Source organism: Gossypium raimondii, chromosome 5 (genome assembly GCF_025698545.1).
Source record: "Gossypium raimondii isolate GPD5lz chromosome 5, ASM2569854v1, whole genome shotgun sequence".
NCBI lineage: Eukaryota > Viridiplantae > Streptophyta > Magnoliopsida > Malvales > Malvaceae > Gossypium > Gossypium raimondii.
Window position 1 is genome coordinate 45,354,823 of NC_068569.1, and position 16,494 is coordinate 45,371,316.

The 16,494-nt window shown below is 33.5% G+C and overlaps 1 protein-coding gene across 1 annotated transcript; it reads left to right on the plus strand.

Annotated features, from left to right (window-relative positions):
* Positions 1-6,528: 6,528 nt before the first annotated feature.
* Positions 6,529-10,545, plus strand: LOC128041087 (uncharacterized). Its single transcript, XM_052630412.1, has 8 exons — positions 6,529-6,846; positions 7,077-7,167; positions 7,303-7,376; positions 7,446-7,895; positions 8,242-8,398; positions 8,514-8,662; positions 9,184-9,500; positions 10,152-10,545. Exons 1-8 carry the CDS (start codon positions 6,529-6,531, stop codon positions 10,543-10,545), a joined length of 1,950 nt encoding a protein of 649 aa, XP_052486372.1.
* Positions 10,546-16,494: the final 5,949 nt, after the last annotated feature.

Sequence of the window (16,494 nt, forward strand, 5' to 3'; positions counted from 1 at the left end):
GCATGGAATTAGAGCTTTAAATTGTTTATATGCTGATTTTATTGAAAGAATTGAATAGAAAGTGAATGTTTGGGACATAATAGTAAAACAAGTTAGGGTTTTATGAGGAAATTTTGAATTTCAATAATTATGAATAACTTATAATGTCTAGGTAAAGTACTAATTGAGAAAGATTAGCTTAATTGAGGGGTTAATTAAGCAAGGACCTAATTGTATGAATCAGAAATCTGGGCAAAATGAAAATCAACATTTTGCACTAAAACAGCTTTTGACTAGAAGAATAGTTTAACTTTGAAAATAACCAAAAATTTTGAAAATCGAATTAGAGAATGAATAAAAAATGAAATTAAATCTTATTGAGTCTAGTTTCTCATAGAAGAAACGATGTAAGTAATGGAATTGTAAATTATGAGATATAATAAATTTTGTGAGACAAGGTTAGAATGATTTTGGGTTCCCCTGTTCTGACTTTGGAAAATCATAAAAAATTGAATAAAAATAATTAGGGGCTTAAATTTATATATTTAAAACCCTGAATGAGTTTATTTTCAAGAAAAACAAACGGAAACATCATCCGAATCCCGTACGAGGAGATAATTAATTTTTAGTGAAGAAGGGTTGGAACTGTCTAGCAGTGAAACAGGGGAGAATTTAAAGAATAAAGTGTACTTATTTGCTAAGCAAAAAATTCTGAAAATTTTATGGTAAGAAGATATGTGAGTCTAGCTTCAGATAAAATTAACGGATCTTAATTTGGAGTTTTGTAACTCAGGATATAAATAATTTAGTGACTCTGACTCGGATTGACAGATTTGAATTTACTTATAAGTAAATAGTGAAAATATAGTTAATGTTATTTAAGCGTGTTATATACATTAAGGATGTGGAATGGAGAGGAGGAGGAGGAAAATTGGAAAATATAAGAATGACTTGTGTATAAATCGGTCATATATTCGATCATAATCGATAAACGTTGAGTTAAATGGTAAATACGTATTAGTATTGAACTTAATGATATTGAATTGTATGAGAAGTAAATGAAAATTCCTATTGCTAGTGATATGATTTGAATTAAAAGAATTATTGTGATACTTGAAATGTATATTGGATTGAGAAATTAATTTGAATTGTGAACTTGAGAAATTATGAATTGAATGAAATGGAAATGAAGCATTGAATTGTTAAGACTTGTGAATTTCATGAATATAAATCGGGTCTCGTAGGCCCTATTTATTATGAATATAATATTTAGAGGATATATTGTGAAGAATTATAAAAGCATGTTAAAAATTTGAAAGTTTTAATTTAGATGAAATTTTATAATACGGTTAAATACGTTTACAAGTGTATGTGTTCTGGTAATGCCTCGCACCATATTCCGGCAACGGATCGGGTAAGGGGTGTTACAATTAGTGGTATCAGAGCTACGATTTAGTCAGTTCTCGGACCGAACGTAGCTTATGTGAAGTTTGGAAATACATGCCATTATATAACCTGTGATAGTGTGATATATCCCGACCCTGATGAGATTTGCTTTACTTATAGATAGAGATACTTTTCAACTTAGCTAATTTTGATAATATTGAAAGCAATACTCAAGTATATGAGTAGAAAGTTGATTATGATAAATTGGAGCTCATAAATGAATGAATAAATATTTTATAATATAGGTCGATGAATAATATTATGTTATATGTATTATTAAAAGTAAATTATTGTGCTACACTAAATATTTTGTTGATAACTAAATTATAAAATATATGTGAATATTCGATAATATGAGTTTATTTTAAAATAGCTAATTTACATGTTATAGGTTCGTGGACTAAATTGAATAAAAGTAAATTTTAGGGTAATTTTGTAAAATGTCAAAATGACCAAATTGCATGAAATGAATTGTTTTATTATTTAAGTTAAATAAACTAAATGAAATATTAACTTAGATTAGGATCGAGTAGAAAATTGAGGAAATGAAAAATTACCAAAATGCCCATATCTTGGTATTTTTGTAAATTAGCCCGTAAGTTCGTATGAACTATATTTTGTACAATTTTGATTAAAATGAATGTTATTTGGTGATGAATAATATATATGTATATGTGTTAGTATTGAACTGAATTTAGAAAATTGAATGGAATAAGAAATATGTGTTAGTATTGAATTGAAATTTGATTCGTGAATGAAAAAGTGAATTTTATATTGAAAGTAACTTTTGGAATGAATGTGAATTTGAATTGAGAATTAAAAACCCTATTAACTAGTCGGGCTGAGTTGGATATAGTTGGCATGCCATAAGATTGGAAGAGTACAGGAAATTATCGGCTATGCCGATCAGGCACTTTATGTGTCGTATTTCAAGCACTTTATGTGTCGTATTTCAGGCACTTTATGTGTCGTATTTCAGGCACTTTATATGTCGTATATCAGGAACTTTATGTGTCGTATTTCAGGCACCTCGTGTGTCGTATATCAGGCACTTTATGTGTTGTATTTCAGGCACCTCGTGTGTCGTATATCAGGCACTTTATGTGTCGTATTTCAGGCACCTCGTGTGTCGATCGTGCACTTATGTGTCATATAACGATCAGTACTATGTACTGCTTTTAGGCACAATGTGCCGATTGGTGTGTTTGGTTGGATCCACGTATCCGCCAAAGCCCGAGTTTGTTAATAGGGGTAATTAAATGAAAAGTTAAATCGAACAAAATGAATTAGTTGAGCTATTGAGAAGAAACGTGATAGTGTAATATTTTTCGGCTCTAATGAAATTGTTTTATTAAGACAGAGATGACTTCTAATCGAGCTATTTCCAATAATATTGAAAATTTATATTGAGGTGATTGAAATGTGTTATTGAAGAAACGAAATTTAGAAAGGTATGAATAGAAGTTCATGATAAGTATGTGTTAATGTACAGAATGAGATAACCATGAGTTGAGAAATGTGAAAACGTGGAATAAAATGAAAGTTTATATGGTGATAAGCTCATCCGTGTTTGCTTGGCGTGCATATGATGTTATGCGTTCAACATATTTGATTAAGTAAATATGGTAAGCAAATATACACAAATAGATGGAATGTGTGTTTATGTACACTTGCTTGAATAAGTGTAATCAATATATTTATATGATAGAATCTTATGTTTAATTGTTAAATTAGAAATAATATGATGTTTTGTTTTATGTCTTTATTATTGAACTATAAATATTATAATAGTATGAAAATTGAATTGGAAGATCAAATTGAGTAGAACGCAGGAATGAGTACTTTCGTTCTGTGATATGCAATGAATTGACGGAAAAGACCATGGTTGGACCATGGCAACATGTGATATGTGATTTCCGTATATGACCATAGTTGGACTATGGCATCGGTGTGATATGTGCTACTGTGTAAGACCATAGTTGGACTATGACATCGAGAAAAAAAAGTACTCAATTCCGTAAGACATTCTCTAATTTGACAAATGTCGGTAAGTAAAATGGAAGCCAAGTATTGAAATTTAATTAGATATTAATATTGAGCTCGAATAAGTAAATCCATTGTGTGAAATTGTGGGTGACAAAAAATATTCATAATAAATACATTTGTTACTTTGCTTGGAATGAACTATGTGGCTATGATGTTATTATATTAATGATGAATGGTAAGTCATATATATATGTATTTACGAGAGTAAGTTAGAGGCTTTACAACCTCACCATCACCCCCTTATCAGTATTGCTTTATGACAAAATTTTTTTACGAGAATCATGTTGAATAAGCTCATAAATGTGAACTAAAGAGTTCAGTGGTCAAATAATTAGTAATGCAAACAGAGTTGAGTATAGTGTAACAAATAAACTCAATTTTAAAAGAAATATCAGATCATTAAAAAAAATGTTGAAAGATTGCGTGTTTGAGCTGTATCATCAGCATGAAGAAAAGAGTATTCTGATATGTTAGTGTTTGATAATTGAAATCAACTCAGTTGTTTTATTAAAGTGAACTGAATTATCGAGATGTGATTTGAGTTATATGTATTTAAGCATGTCCTTAGCTAAGAGAATAAATTATGTGTATTCACGAGTATGAAGACAGATAATCGGAATGAAAAATCTATATTTCAGAAAGTATGATATATGAGATAAAATTAATTAGTGATTCTGGAAAGTTAGTGAAAGTGTTTAATGGGAGTTGGAAGTATCTTCTGGTAAGATTTTCGGGGACGAAAATCCCTAAAGGGGGAAAAGTTGTAACAGCCCGATTTTGGGTCAAGTCGGAATAGTGGTTTCGGGACCAGAAATTGGACGAGCAAAAATGAAATGGCCTGAATTTTTAGGGGTGTCGGAACGGTGATTCGAGATCACTAAATCTGACAAATGAGTAGAAAATATTATTAATTTAGTGATTATAAGTTAAATGTGAAGTTAAGAAAATTTTTGAAATAGTGAATAGTGCACTAGCAATAAATATTAAAATAATTAGAAAAAAACGAGGTATCGAGACCTCAGAGATTTTAAACCTAGCCATAAATATTTGCCATAAACATTTTTATAAATATTTATGGAGTGTTAAAAAGTTAGCATTAAAGTTTCGTTAAGAAATTTTAAAGTTTCGATAATTAATTGAATAAAAAGACTAAATTGTAACAAATGCAAAATTATGGGAAATGATTAAATAGCTTAAATGATAAAAGGAAGAGGGCTTAAAAGACAAATAGACCCAATGTCTATTTGGGCTGGACGCAAAGGCATGAAATCAGCAAGAAAGTAAGGAGAATTAAGGGCAAATTTGGAATATTACAAAATTACTGAATAAAGTTAGGATCCAAGTGAAATTATCTAGATTTCTCTTTATTTTTCTGCATTCTCATCAGCAAAAACACCATAGAAGGGTTTCCTTAAGCTGGTTTTTCATATTTTTACTGCAAGTAAGTTCAATCCTTGATTATTTCTTAATTTTTTTGTGTTTTTGTGACTTTTACAACTAGGCCCACTTGTTGAATTCATTAGTTTTCGATTCTATGAAAGAAGTTGAAAATTGCTATGAATATATGCTGCAAGTATATGATGATTTAGCATGGAATTAGAGCTTTAAATTGTTTATATGCTGATTTTATTGAAAGAATTGAATAGAAAGTGAATGTTCAGGACCTAATAGTAAAACAAGTTAGGGTTTTATGAGGAAATTCTGAATTTCAATAATTATGAATAACTTATAATGTCTAGGTAAATTACTAATTGAGAAAGATTAGCTTAATTGAGGGGTTAATTAAGCAAGGACTGAATTGTATGAACTGTGAAATTTGGGGCAAAATGGAAATCAACATTTTGCACTAAAACAGCTTTTGACTAAGAAGAATAGTTTAATTTTGAAAATCACCAAAATTGTGGAAATCAAATTAGAGAATGAATAAAACATGAAATTAAATCTTATTGAGTCTAGTTTCTCATAAAAGAAACAATGTAAGTAATGGAATTGCAAATTATGAGATATAATAAATTTTGTGAGACAATGTCAGAATGATTTCAGGTTCCCCTGTTCTGACTTTGGAAAATCATAAAAAATTGAATAAAAAATAATTAGGGGCTTAAATTTATATATTTAAAATTCTGAATGAGTCTATTTTTAAGAGAAATAAACAGAAACATCATCCAAATCCCGTACGAGGAGATAATTAATTTTTAGTGAAGAAGGGTCGGAACTGTCTAGTAGTGAAATAGGGGAGAATTTAAAGAATAAACTGTACTTATTTACTAAGCCAAAAATTCTGAAAATTTTATGGTAAGAAGATATATGAGTCTAGTTTCAGATAAAATTGACGGATCTTAATTTGGAGTTTTGTAACTCATGATATAAATAATTTTAGTGACTCTAACTCGGATTGATGATTTGAATTTACTTATAAGTAAATAGTGAAAATATAGTTAATGTTATTTAAGCGTGTTATATACATTAAGGATGTGGAATGGAGAGTAGGAGGAGGAAAATTGGAAAATATAAGAATGACTTGTGTATAAATCGGTCATATATTCGATCATAATCGATAAACGTTGAGTTAAATGGTAAATACGTATTAGTATTGAACTTAATGATATTGAATTGTATGAGAAGTAAATGAAAATTTCTATTGCTAGTGATATGATTTAAATTAAAAGAATTATTGTGATATTGAAATGTATATTGGATTGAGAAATTAATTTGAATTGTGAACTTGAGAAATTATGAATTGAATGAAATGGAAATGAAGCATTGAATTGTTTAGACTTGTGAATTGCATGAATATAAATCGGGTCTCGTAGGCCCTATTTATTATGAATATAATATTTAGAGGATATATTGTGAAGAATTATAAAAGCATGTTAAAAAGTTGAAAGTTTTAATTTAGATGAAATTTTATAATACGGTTAAATACGTTTACAAGTGTATGTGTTCTGGTAATGCCTCGCACCCTATTCCGGCGACCAGTACGAGTAAGGGGTGTTACACATTCAGCCCAAATGATTGACATGGGATTTCTATAAGTCTGATTTCGAAGGTAAGTATATGGGGGCAAGCTACATTGACGCAAGAAGACGTGAGTTTCTGAATCTCACGCAAGGGGATCGTTCAGTGGCCGAGTATGAGGCCAAGTTTCTGAGTTTAAGCCGCTATACGCAAGGCATGGTGGCAACTGAATATGACCATTGTGTCCACTTCGAGGATGGAGTCAGGGATAGCTTAAGAGTGCTGATAGCTCTGCAGATGGAGCATGACTTTTTAGCACTGGTAGAGAAGGCGAAGATCGCTGAGGAGGTGAAGCGCGCTGAGCGCCAAACCCAGGATAAGGAGAGAGGCAAGAATAAGAGGGATTTAGAGCCTCAAGTTTTATGATGAGGCCTAAGAAAAAGGTCAGATCTGGTTGGCCAGTTAGAGTTGGGGCCATTGTTGCACCTACTGGGATCACGTTTTGTGGGCATTGTGGAAGATGCCATCCGGGCGAATGTTAGAGGACGACTGGGGCTTGTTTAAGATGTGGGTCTACTGAGCACCATGTTCAAGAGTGTCCGCTGAGGGCCGATCAGGTGCAAGCTACATGTTCTACTACTGCATAGTCACCGACAGAAGTTCAGCAGCCACCGAGGGGCCGTGGTCAGGCTAGGGGTGGTAATGGCATGGGTCGTGGGCAGAGAGCACTGGGCAAAGGTGCTGGATAGGCTGAGGAGAGATAGCCAACCCTATTTTATGTTGCTCATCGCTGAGAGGATAGAGATGCTCCGGACGTCATCACGGGTACGCTTCTTATTTTTGATGTGCCTTACATTGCATTGATATATATAGGATCTACGTATTCCTATGTTGCCTGTTCTGTTTCCAAAAACCTAGAAATTCCGGTTGAGAGTACTTCCAGTGAGGTGATTGTGCTGAGCCCACTAGGGCAATCTGTTAGAGTTAGCAAATTGTAGAGGGATGTTCCTTTAAAGGTTCAAGGGACGATATTTCTGGCTGATTTGATGGAGCTTTCGTTTGGGGAGCTCGATATGATATTGGGGATGGACTGGTTGGTCAAGCATCGTGTCAGTTTGGACTGTGCGGCTAAGAGGGTTGTATTGAGAACTGAAGGGGGTAATGAAGTAGTTATGATTGGGGAACGTCAGAATTACTTAGCTAACATAATCTCTGCACTGGTAGCTGAGAAACTGGGTCGCAAAGGATGTGAGGCCTATTTGGCCTACATAAGTGTTTCTGCTTCTAGGGACTCTACTTTTAAGGACATTAGAACTGTGAGGGATTTTTCAGACATCTTTCCTGAGGAGCTATTGGGTTTACCTCTGAATCGAGAAGTGGAGTTTGGGATTGAGCTTTTCCCTGGTACAGCTCCGATGTCTATCGCTCCCTATCGAATGGCACCGAAGGAGCTTACGGAGCTCAAGGCTCAAATTTAAGAGTTATTAGATTGTGGGTTCATCCACCCTAGTGTGTCCCCGTGAGTATGTGTATCAACTACCGACAACTAAATGAGTTGACTATTAAGAACAAGTATCCACTTTTGAGGATTGATGATTTGTTTGACCAGTTTTGAGGGGTGTCTGTGTTCTCCAAAATTGACTTGCATTCTAGGTATCATCAGTTGAGGGTTAAGGAGGCTGATGTGCATAAGATGGCATTTAGGACTCGTTATGGTCACTACAAGTTCCTAGTGATGCCATTTGGACTGACTAATGTACCGACAATTTTTATGGATCTGATGAACTGAGTGTTTCAGCCCTACCTGGATAGGTTTTAGTGGTGTTCATTGATGATATATTGGTTTATTCGTGGATTGAGGATGAGCATGACAAGCACCTTAGGATTGTTCTTCAGATTTTGAGGGAAAAGCAGCTCTATGCTAAGTTCAGCAAGTGCGAGTTCTGGTTACATGAAGTAACATTTCTGGGTCATGTGGTGTCTGCTGAGGGGATTTGAGTCGATCCTTGAAAAATTGAGGCTGTATTAGACTAGAAGCAGCCTAAGAATGTGTCTTAGATCTGTAACTTTTTTGGGGCTGGTAGGTTATTATCGACGGTTTGTGGAAAGATTTTCACTGATTGCAGCACCCTTGAATAAGCTGTTACGTAAAGGTGTACCATTTGACTGGGCTAATACGCAGCAAGAGAGCTTTGAGAAGCTTAAGACTGTACTAACTGAGGCTCTTGTTTTGGTATAGCTTGAACCTAGAAAGGAGTTCACGGTTTATAGCGATGCATCACATGTCGGTTTGGGATGTGTGTTAATGCAGGATGGTAAGGTGGTTGCATATGCGTCCCGTTAGCTTAAGACACACGAGGCGAACTATCCGATGCACAATTTGGAGTTGGCCGTCGTAGCCTTTGCATTGAAAATCTAGAGGCATTATCTGTACAGTGAGAAGTGTATTATCTACTCCGATCATGAAAGCCTCAAGTATCTCCTCACTCAGAAGGAGTTAAATCTTAGGCAGTATAGATGGGTTGAGCTGCTTAAGGATTATGATTGTACCATTGAGTACCATCCCAGTAAGGCCAATGTGGTGGCCGATGCGTTGAGCCGTAGGGCTATGATCGATCTGAGAGCGATGTTCGCTTGGCTTAGCCTATTCGACGATGGAAGTCTGTTGGCAGAATGTCAATATAAATCGACATGGATTAAACATATTCGAGGTAAACAGTTGGGGATAAGTCTCTCAGGTTGTGTTTTCGTCAGGTTGAGAATGGTGGCACTACTGATTTTACGGTAAACAGTGATGGGGTACTTTGTTTCCGCAGTCGGATTTGTGTATCGAATGATGAGGATTTAAGGCAGTCGATTCTGAGAGAGGCGCATGGTAGTCCCTATACTATACATCCCGACGGGAACAAGATGTACCGAGATCCTCGAGAATTGTACTGGTGGCCAGGGTTGAAGCGTGAGGTTACTGACTTCGTTGCTCGCTGTTTGACTTGTCAGCAGGTTAAGGCGAGCATCAGTTACCTTTGGGTTTACTGCAGTCGGTTAAGATATCGTTATGAAAATAAGAGCGAGTAATGATGGACTTCGTTAGTGGGTTGCCTCTAACACCCACTAAGAAGGATTTTGTCTGGGTCGTCATGGATCAATTGACCAAGTCTGCTCACTTCATTCTGGAAAGGATAGACTTTTCTCTTTAAAAATTAGCTAAGCTCTGCATATCAAAAATAGTGAGACTGTATGGGGTACCTATCTCGATCATTTTCGATTGGGATCCTCGTTTCATGTCTCGATTCTAGAAGAAGTTTCATGAGGCTATGGGTTCAAGATTAGACTTCAGTACTGCTTTCCATCCTCAGACAGATGGTCAGTCGGAGAGGGTGATTCAGATATTGGAGGACATGTTGAAGAGCTGTGTTATTGATTTTCGAGGTAGTTGGGAGGAGTACTTGTCGTTAGTGGAGTTTACCTATAATAATAGCTTCCAGTCTAGCATCCAGATGACACCTTAGGAGGCACTGTACGGTCGTAAGCGTCGCACTCATTTATACTGGACTAAGTTGGGCAAGCGACGTGTTCTAGGTCCTGAGTTGGTCTCTGAGATAGAGGATAAGGTTAGATTGATTCAAGATCATTTGAAAAGTGGCTTCTGATAGGCAGAAATCGTATGCGGATTTGAAGAGGTGTTAGATCGAGTATTCTGTGAGGGACTTAGTTTTTCTCAGGGTCTCGCCATGGAAAAAGGTTCTGAGGTTTGGTCGCAAGGGCAAGCTGAGCCCTCGGTTTATTGAACCTTACCACAGTCTAAAACGTGTGGGACTTGTCGCTTATCAGTTGGAGTTACCTCTGGTGTTAGACCGCATTCATGATGTTTCTCACATCTCGATGTTGAGGCGCTACCGCTCTAATGCCACGCATGTTGTTTCTATTGAAAAGATTGAGGTTTGGCCAGACTTGACCTTCGAGAAGGAGCCAATTCACATTCTGGACCGTGATGTAAAGGTCCTTCAGAAAAAGTCTATTCCCTTGGTGAAGGTTCTGTGGTGTAATCATAGCACTAAGGAGGCCACGTGGGAGCCTAAGGATGCGATGCGTCAGCAATATCCTCATCTGTTCTGATCAGGTAAAATTTCGAGGATGAAATTTTCTTTTAGGGGGTAGAGTTGTAACGCCCCAAAATTTCTAATTTTATTATTGTGAAAATATGACACAAAATATATGTCTGCTTTAGTGGTTATGTGTTCTGGGTGTGTTTGGGAGGTCCCAAGTTCAAGCCTTCGCTTGGGAAAATTTTGGTATTTTGAATGAATTAGGCCTTACTCTTGTTCAGTAGGCTTTTATTTGATTGTTGGGTAAATTACATCAGAATAGGCCTGTTAGTCTGGTGGTTAAATGGTGTGTTATTATGGTGGAGGTCTTGTGTTTGAATCCCTATGCAGGAAAGGGTATTTTTTTTTGGCTCAGATTTCAGGATGGAATTGTAAATCGTGAGATATAATAAACTTGGTGAAACAAGGTCAGAATGAATTCAGGTTCCCCTGTTCTAACTTTGGAAAATCATCAAAACTTGAAGAAAAAAAATTAGGGGTTAAAATTTACATGTTTAAATTATTAATGAGTCTATTTTTAATAAAAACAAATTAAAAATTCATCCAAATTTTGTACCAAAAGATAATTAATTTTTAGCAAAGAAGGGTCGAAGTTGTGAGACAGCAGAATAGGGGTAGGTTTGAGGATTTTACTGTACTTATTGGCTGAACCAAAAATTTTGAAAATTTTATGGTAGAAAGGTATTTGAGTCTAATTTCAAAGACATCAAACGGATTTTAATTCAGAATTCTGTAGCTCAAGATATAAATAATTTAGTAACAGTGACTCAAGTAGACAACTTGAAGGAACACATAAGTAAATAGTGAAAACATATATGAATATTTAGCTAGCACGGGTTACATTAAAGATGGATCACACGACCAAGGCCAATTTGGGCTGAGTGGGCCACATGGGCGTATGAGCCCATTTTTCTAAAAAGTTCTGTAAGGTTGCACGGGTCGCCCATGTCGACTGTGGACCTACTGTAGGGTCGGTAAGCTTTACTTAGACCCCTATATGTGTGATCTGTTTGTCTGTCTGATTTCTATACCGAGCATGACTTATGATATCTGAATGTATGTACTATTAATTGCATAATGGCATGACATATTTTGTATGTTGCATTACATCGGGGTGGGTTGATGATATTTGGGGGAAGTGTTTGAAAGGCTATTATGCCTATTATCTGGCAGCTCAGTTGCAACCTTCTGATTATGTGCCGCATTTCGGTACAGCATGGTGTGCAGGGATGGGTGGGTTGATTTAATCCCCACATGGTGTGTAGGGGCTGGTGGGTAGGATTTTTATTTATCAGATTCGATTCTCAGATTTGATATGGGCCAAGGCCCTAATATATTCTCGAGATCAGATCTCGAACAGGCTAAGGCCCAAACCGATTCTCGTGATTGGCACACGCCTGCACTATATCGAATCAATTACTTGATTATCTCAGATGCATGTTTTCTGTGGGGATTACACACTGAGTTTGCGAAAACTCACCCTTTCTTTGTTTAATCTGTACAGGTAATCCCCAGACTTGACAGGTGTGGTGCAGCGGAGGACTTGACGGTGGCCACACGTAAATTTTATACTATTTTCCATTAATGCCTAGAATTTATTACTTATTTGGGGGTTTTTTATGTATCTTCTAGACTATGGACTGATTGGCTTTAAATTTGGGACTTTATACTGTTTTTTTATGGACTTTCTTTAAACTGCAACTCCATAAAACACGATTTTTTCTAAAAAAAAAACTAAGGTTTTTCGTAAATAGAAACGATTTTCCCTAAATTAATTGGTTATAAAAGCTTCCACTAAGAGACAAGTTTTAAACCAAATCAACTAGGTTTTTTTCTGAATTAAATAAAAGCTAACTTACTGTGACAATTTTTTTTAACTCGACAACCTTGTCTTCAACTCCCTTTCCATGTGATATCGCCAAATTCGGCCATAAAGTCTAGGCCGGGTTTAGGGTGTTACATGCAAAATTTTATAAAATATAATATTATTTTTCAGATCAAGAAGATATATATTAAATAAAACTTTCATGTGTTTTACATTAAAACCATATATATAAATAACATGAGATACTCATGTATTTGTAATATATATATTCCCCGAAGGAATTCATTACACTATATGATTGAAATATCTAATGTGCTCCTACCGTAGTAATATTGTGAAAATGACTTTAACAGTATTTTCGAACGATCCCATACCCTCTAGTGGCTAAGCAAAATAATAAGTTACTAATGAAAAATTATGAAATTCTTTCTACTAGTTTTACTTCATTCCCTGAAGTGAATGTAGCAATACATAACAATTTTGAAAAATGAAAATATAGAGATCATAATTGTTGTTGTAATTGAGGATGTGGTCGGAGACGTACTAATAATCGTTATCAATGTGGTTATAATAGTGGTACCTCTAACCACTAGAAAAATAATAATAACGAAAAACAAGAAAATTATGGTCAAAATATTCGAAGATTTTGGCATATTCATCAAGTGAATATTGCAAATAATTGTCTGCAAATTATATTTCTTTTATTAAGTTAATAACATTATGGACTTCACATTGATGTAGACATTTCCAAAAGTAAATTTTACTGTCTTGCTTATATGTGAATACAAAATAAAAAATGACGATAAAATTATTAATTGTCAAAATTTATATTTACATTATTAGTACAATTGAAAAACATGATTAAGTAAATCAAAAGTTTATCGATACAAATGCATTTACTATTTGGCGTGACCAGTTAGACCATCCTGGATTATACATGATGTGAAAATTAATTGAGAATCCATATAGACATTTATTAAAGAACCAAAAGATTCTTTAATTTAAAGAATTCTCATGTGTTGCTTGTTTTCAATGATAATTGATTATTACAAACTCACTAGTTAAAGTTGAGATTTAATGTTTTGCATTTTTGAAATGAATATGGACTCATTCATCCACCATGTAGATGATTTTGACATTATATGATTTTAGTAGATGTATCTACAAAATAATCACATACGTTATCAACTCGCAACCTGTCGTTTACGAGATTTCTTGTTTAAATGATTAATTTCAGATTATGCAATTAAAACAATTCATCTTGCTTATGTTGGTGAGTTTATGTCCCAAGCTTTCAATAATTATTGTATGTCAATCAGGATAAAAGTTGAATATCTTGTAGTTCATGTTCACACATAAAATGATATAGTTGAATCATTTATTAAATGCCTCCAACTAATAGCTAAATGATTACTTATGAGAACAAAACTTCCTATTTCAGCATGAGATTGTATTGATTTACATGTACGAATCAAGCCAATAAATTATAAATCCTCCCCATTACAATTGATTTTTGGTCAAGAGCTAAATATTTCCCATCTTACAATTTTGGATGTGCAGTATATGTTTCAACTGCTCCACCGCAACACACAAAGATGGATCATCATAAGGTATTGGGAATGTATATTTATATGAGTCTCCTTATAATATTTTTGAGCTATTAATTTGAGATTTAGTTATTACATGAGTTATCAGTTTTCCCAACATTAAGGGGAGAAAATAAAAAGTTGGATTAATAAAGTACTTGAAATGAATTATCAATGTCTAAGATCCTCGTACAAAGCAATTTGAACCTGAAGTTCAATAGATAATTCATTTTACAAATCAACTGTCAGGTTCATTCAATCTCACATACCAGCTGAAAGTGCTCCAATACGAATTGATGTTCTAATAGGGCAAACTGTTAATGTAAAAGAAAGTAATTCATGCCTGAAGTGTGGAAGACCGGCCGGTTCCAAATATAAAAATCATCGTAAAAGAAAAGGAGCAAACATTCAAGATGGTCTTATAGTGGAGGCGGGGGTTCCTAAAGAGACCTATGACGTAACTAATTATAAAACTCAATAAGAGATTTAAATACCTAAAAGTGAAAATGATGAAAATAAAGAGATCTCGATAAGTTATGTCAATACGAGAAAAATATGGAACTGCAAAAAATGTAGTTGTCGACAACAATTTTTCTTATAATATTGCTATTGAAATAATAATAAAGGAAAATGAGGATCCTAAGCCTAAATTTATTGAGGAATGTAAAAATAGAAAAAAATTTATCAAAATAGAAAGACGCAACTCAAGTAAAATTAAATTCGTGGAGTTTTTGGACCAGTAGTTCAAATATCTAAAGGTATAAAGCCAATGAGGGTGCAATTGAAGTAGTTTTGCAAAAGCGAAATAAAAATATGAAGTTTTTCTCTAAGTCCCGGTATTGATTATGAAAAGATATAATATTCTTTTGTGGTAGATGCAATAACCTTTAGATATATCATTAAATTGACAATTCATAAAATATTTAACTTGCGCCTAATGGTTATTGTTACAACCTTTATGAATCACTATATAGTAAATTTTATATTCAAATCCTTGAAAGATTTAGGATGTTAGAAGCATATTGAAATTCTCGAGAAATTGTTCATTTATATGAATTGAAATAATTTGAACATATATGGTAACTTTGAATTAGTCAATAGTAGTTGAAGGAGGATTTTAAAATGATCCAAAATACCTATTTGTGTTTTATAAAAGAATCATGATTAAAGCTTGTTATGATTATTGTAGAATATCCCTAAGAGATCAAAATATATTTCCCCAAATTTCCCTCACTCATGACTTTTAAAAGAATGATAATATAAATGCTTAGCAAATACATTCAAATAGTCATTTGAAAAATTAGTATTCAAGATTTAATACGTAGAATATGAGAAAATATGTGATGTTTTCATAAGGGGAGTAAATACGCGTCACACTTTTTTTCCCTTAATCCAGGTTTTGTCCCATTGGGTTTTCCTGATAAGGTTTTTAATGAGACAGCATATTATGCGTATTATAAATTGTGTACTCTTTTTTCTTCAATTATGTTTTTATCCCACATGGTTTTTCCTAATAAGGTTTTAACAAGGCACATTATCTACCAATGGACATCCAAGGGGGAGTGTTATGAATAACTTATTAAGTGAATGTCCATCATGATCAAGATAAAGTTTTAATGTACTTTAAATTCTAATAGTTATTAGAATTAGATCTCTACTTTTTTATACTTCTTATGCCTATAAATAGAGACTCGATGAAGCATTGTAATCACCCTTTTGATCAATAAAGTACACCTCTATTGCTTTCATATTTTTTTTGTTCTTTATTCTCTCCATCTCTCTTTATTTTATAATAATTTTATATTTTTATGTGAAGACAATTTAAAGATGATGCAATTAATAAATTAAAATCCTAACTATTTTTAAATAATTTTTTAAAAAATAAAGAAACATGCAATCATATAAGTGAAATTAAATGAAACATACAAATTTATAATATTGAAGTAAAAAAATAGTCGAGAATTATAAAATCAAATCAGAATGAATGCTATTTTTTTATAATCATATAAGTGAAAATTCAAATATCGTTGAATAAATAATATGAAAATATGATTTTTTATCCAGCATAAGAATTATCTGTAAAAAAAAAAGAAAAGAAACAAAGGTAAAAATATTTAGACTTGTTGGATCTAAAGGTGTCCATGAGCCGAGTCGGGTTCGGTCTTAACATTTTGCCCAAACCGGGCTCGACCTGGCCGTATTAATTTTTTATATTCTTTATTATATAATTTTAAAAAAAATAATACATCAAAAAATACTAAAACATTAAAATAAATGTTTCTCAACAAATTGAAAATTCTTATAAAATAAAAAGACAGAAAGTAAAGAACAAAGAAAATAAGAGAGCAAAAGAAAGAGCATATTTTATTGATCAATGTAAATAACTACAAAGCTTCTCCAAAGTCTCTATTTATAAGCATAAGAAGTATAAATGAAGTAGAAATCTACTTCGATACTATTAAAATTTAAAATACATCAAAACTTATCTTAATCTTGATGGACATCCACTCAATAAGATATTCATAACACTCTCATGAGATGTCTATTG

Coding starts and splice junctions, on each gene's coding strand:
- LOC128041087 (XM_052630412.1), top strand. CDS start 6,529: ATGGGGGCAAGCTACATTGACGCAAGAAGACGTGAGTTTCTGAATCTC. Junction 6,847..7,076: donor AGAGGGATTTAGAGCCTCAA/GTTTTATGATGA, acceptor ACTACTGCATAG/TCACCGACAGAAGTTCAGCA. Junction 8,399..8,513: donor ACATGAAGTAACATTTCTGG/GTCATGTGGTGT, acceptor TGGGGCTGGTAG/GTTATTATCGACGGTTTGTG.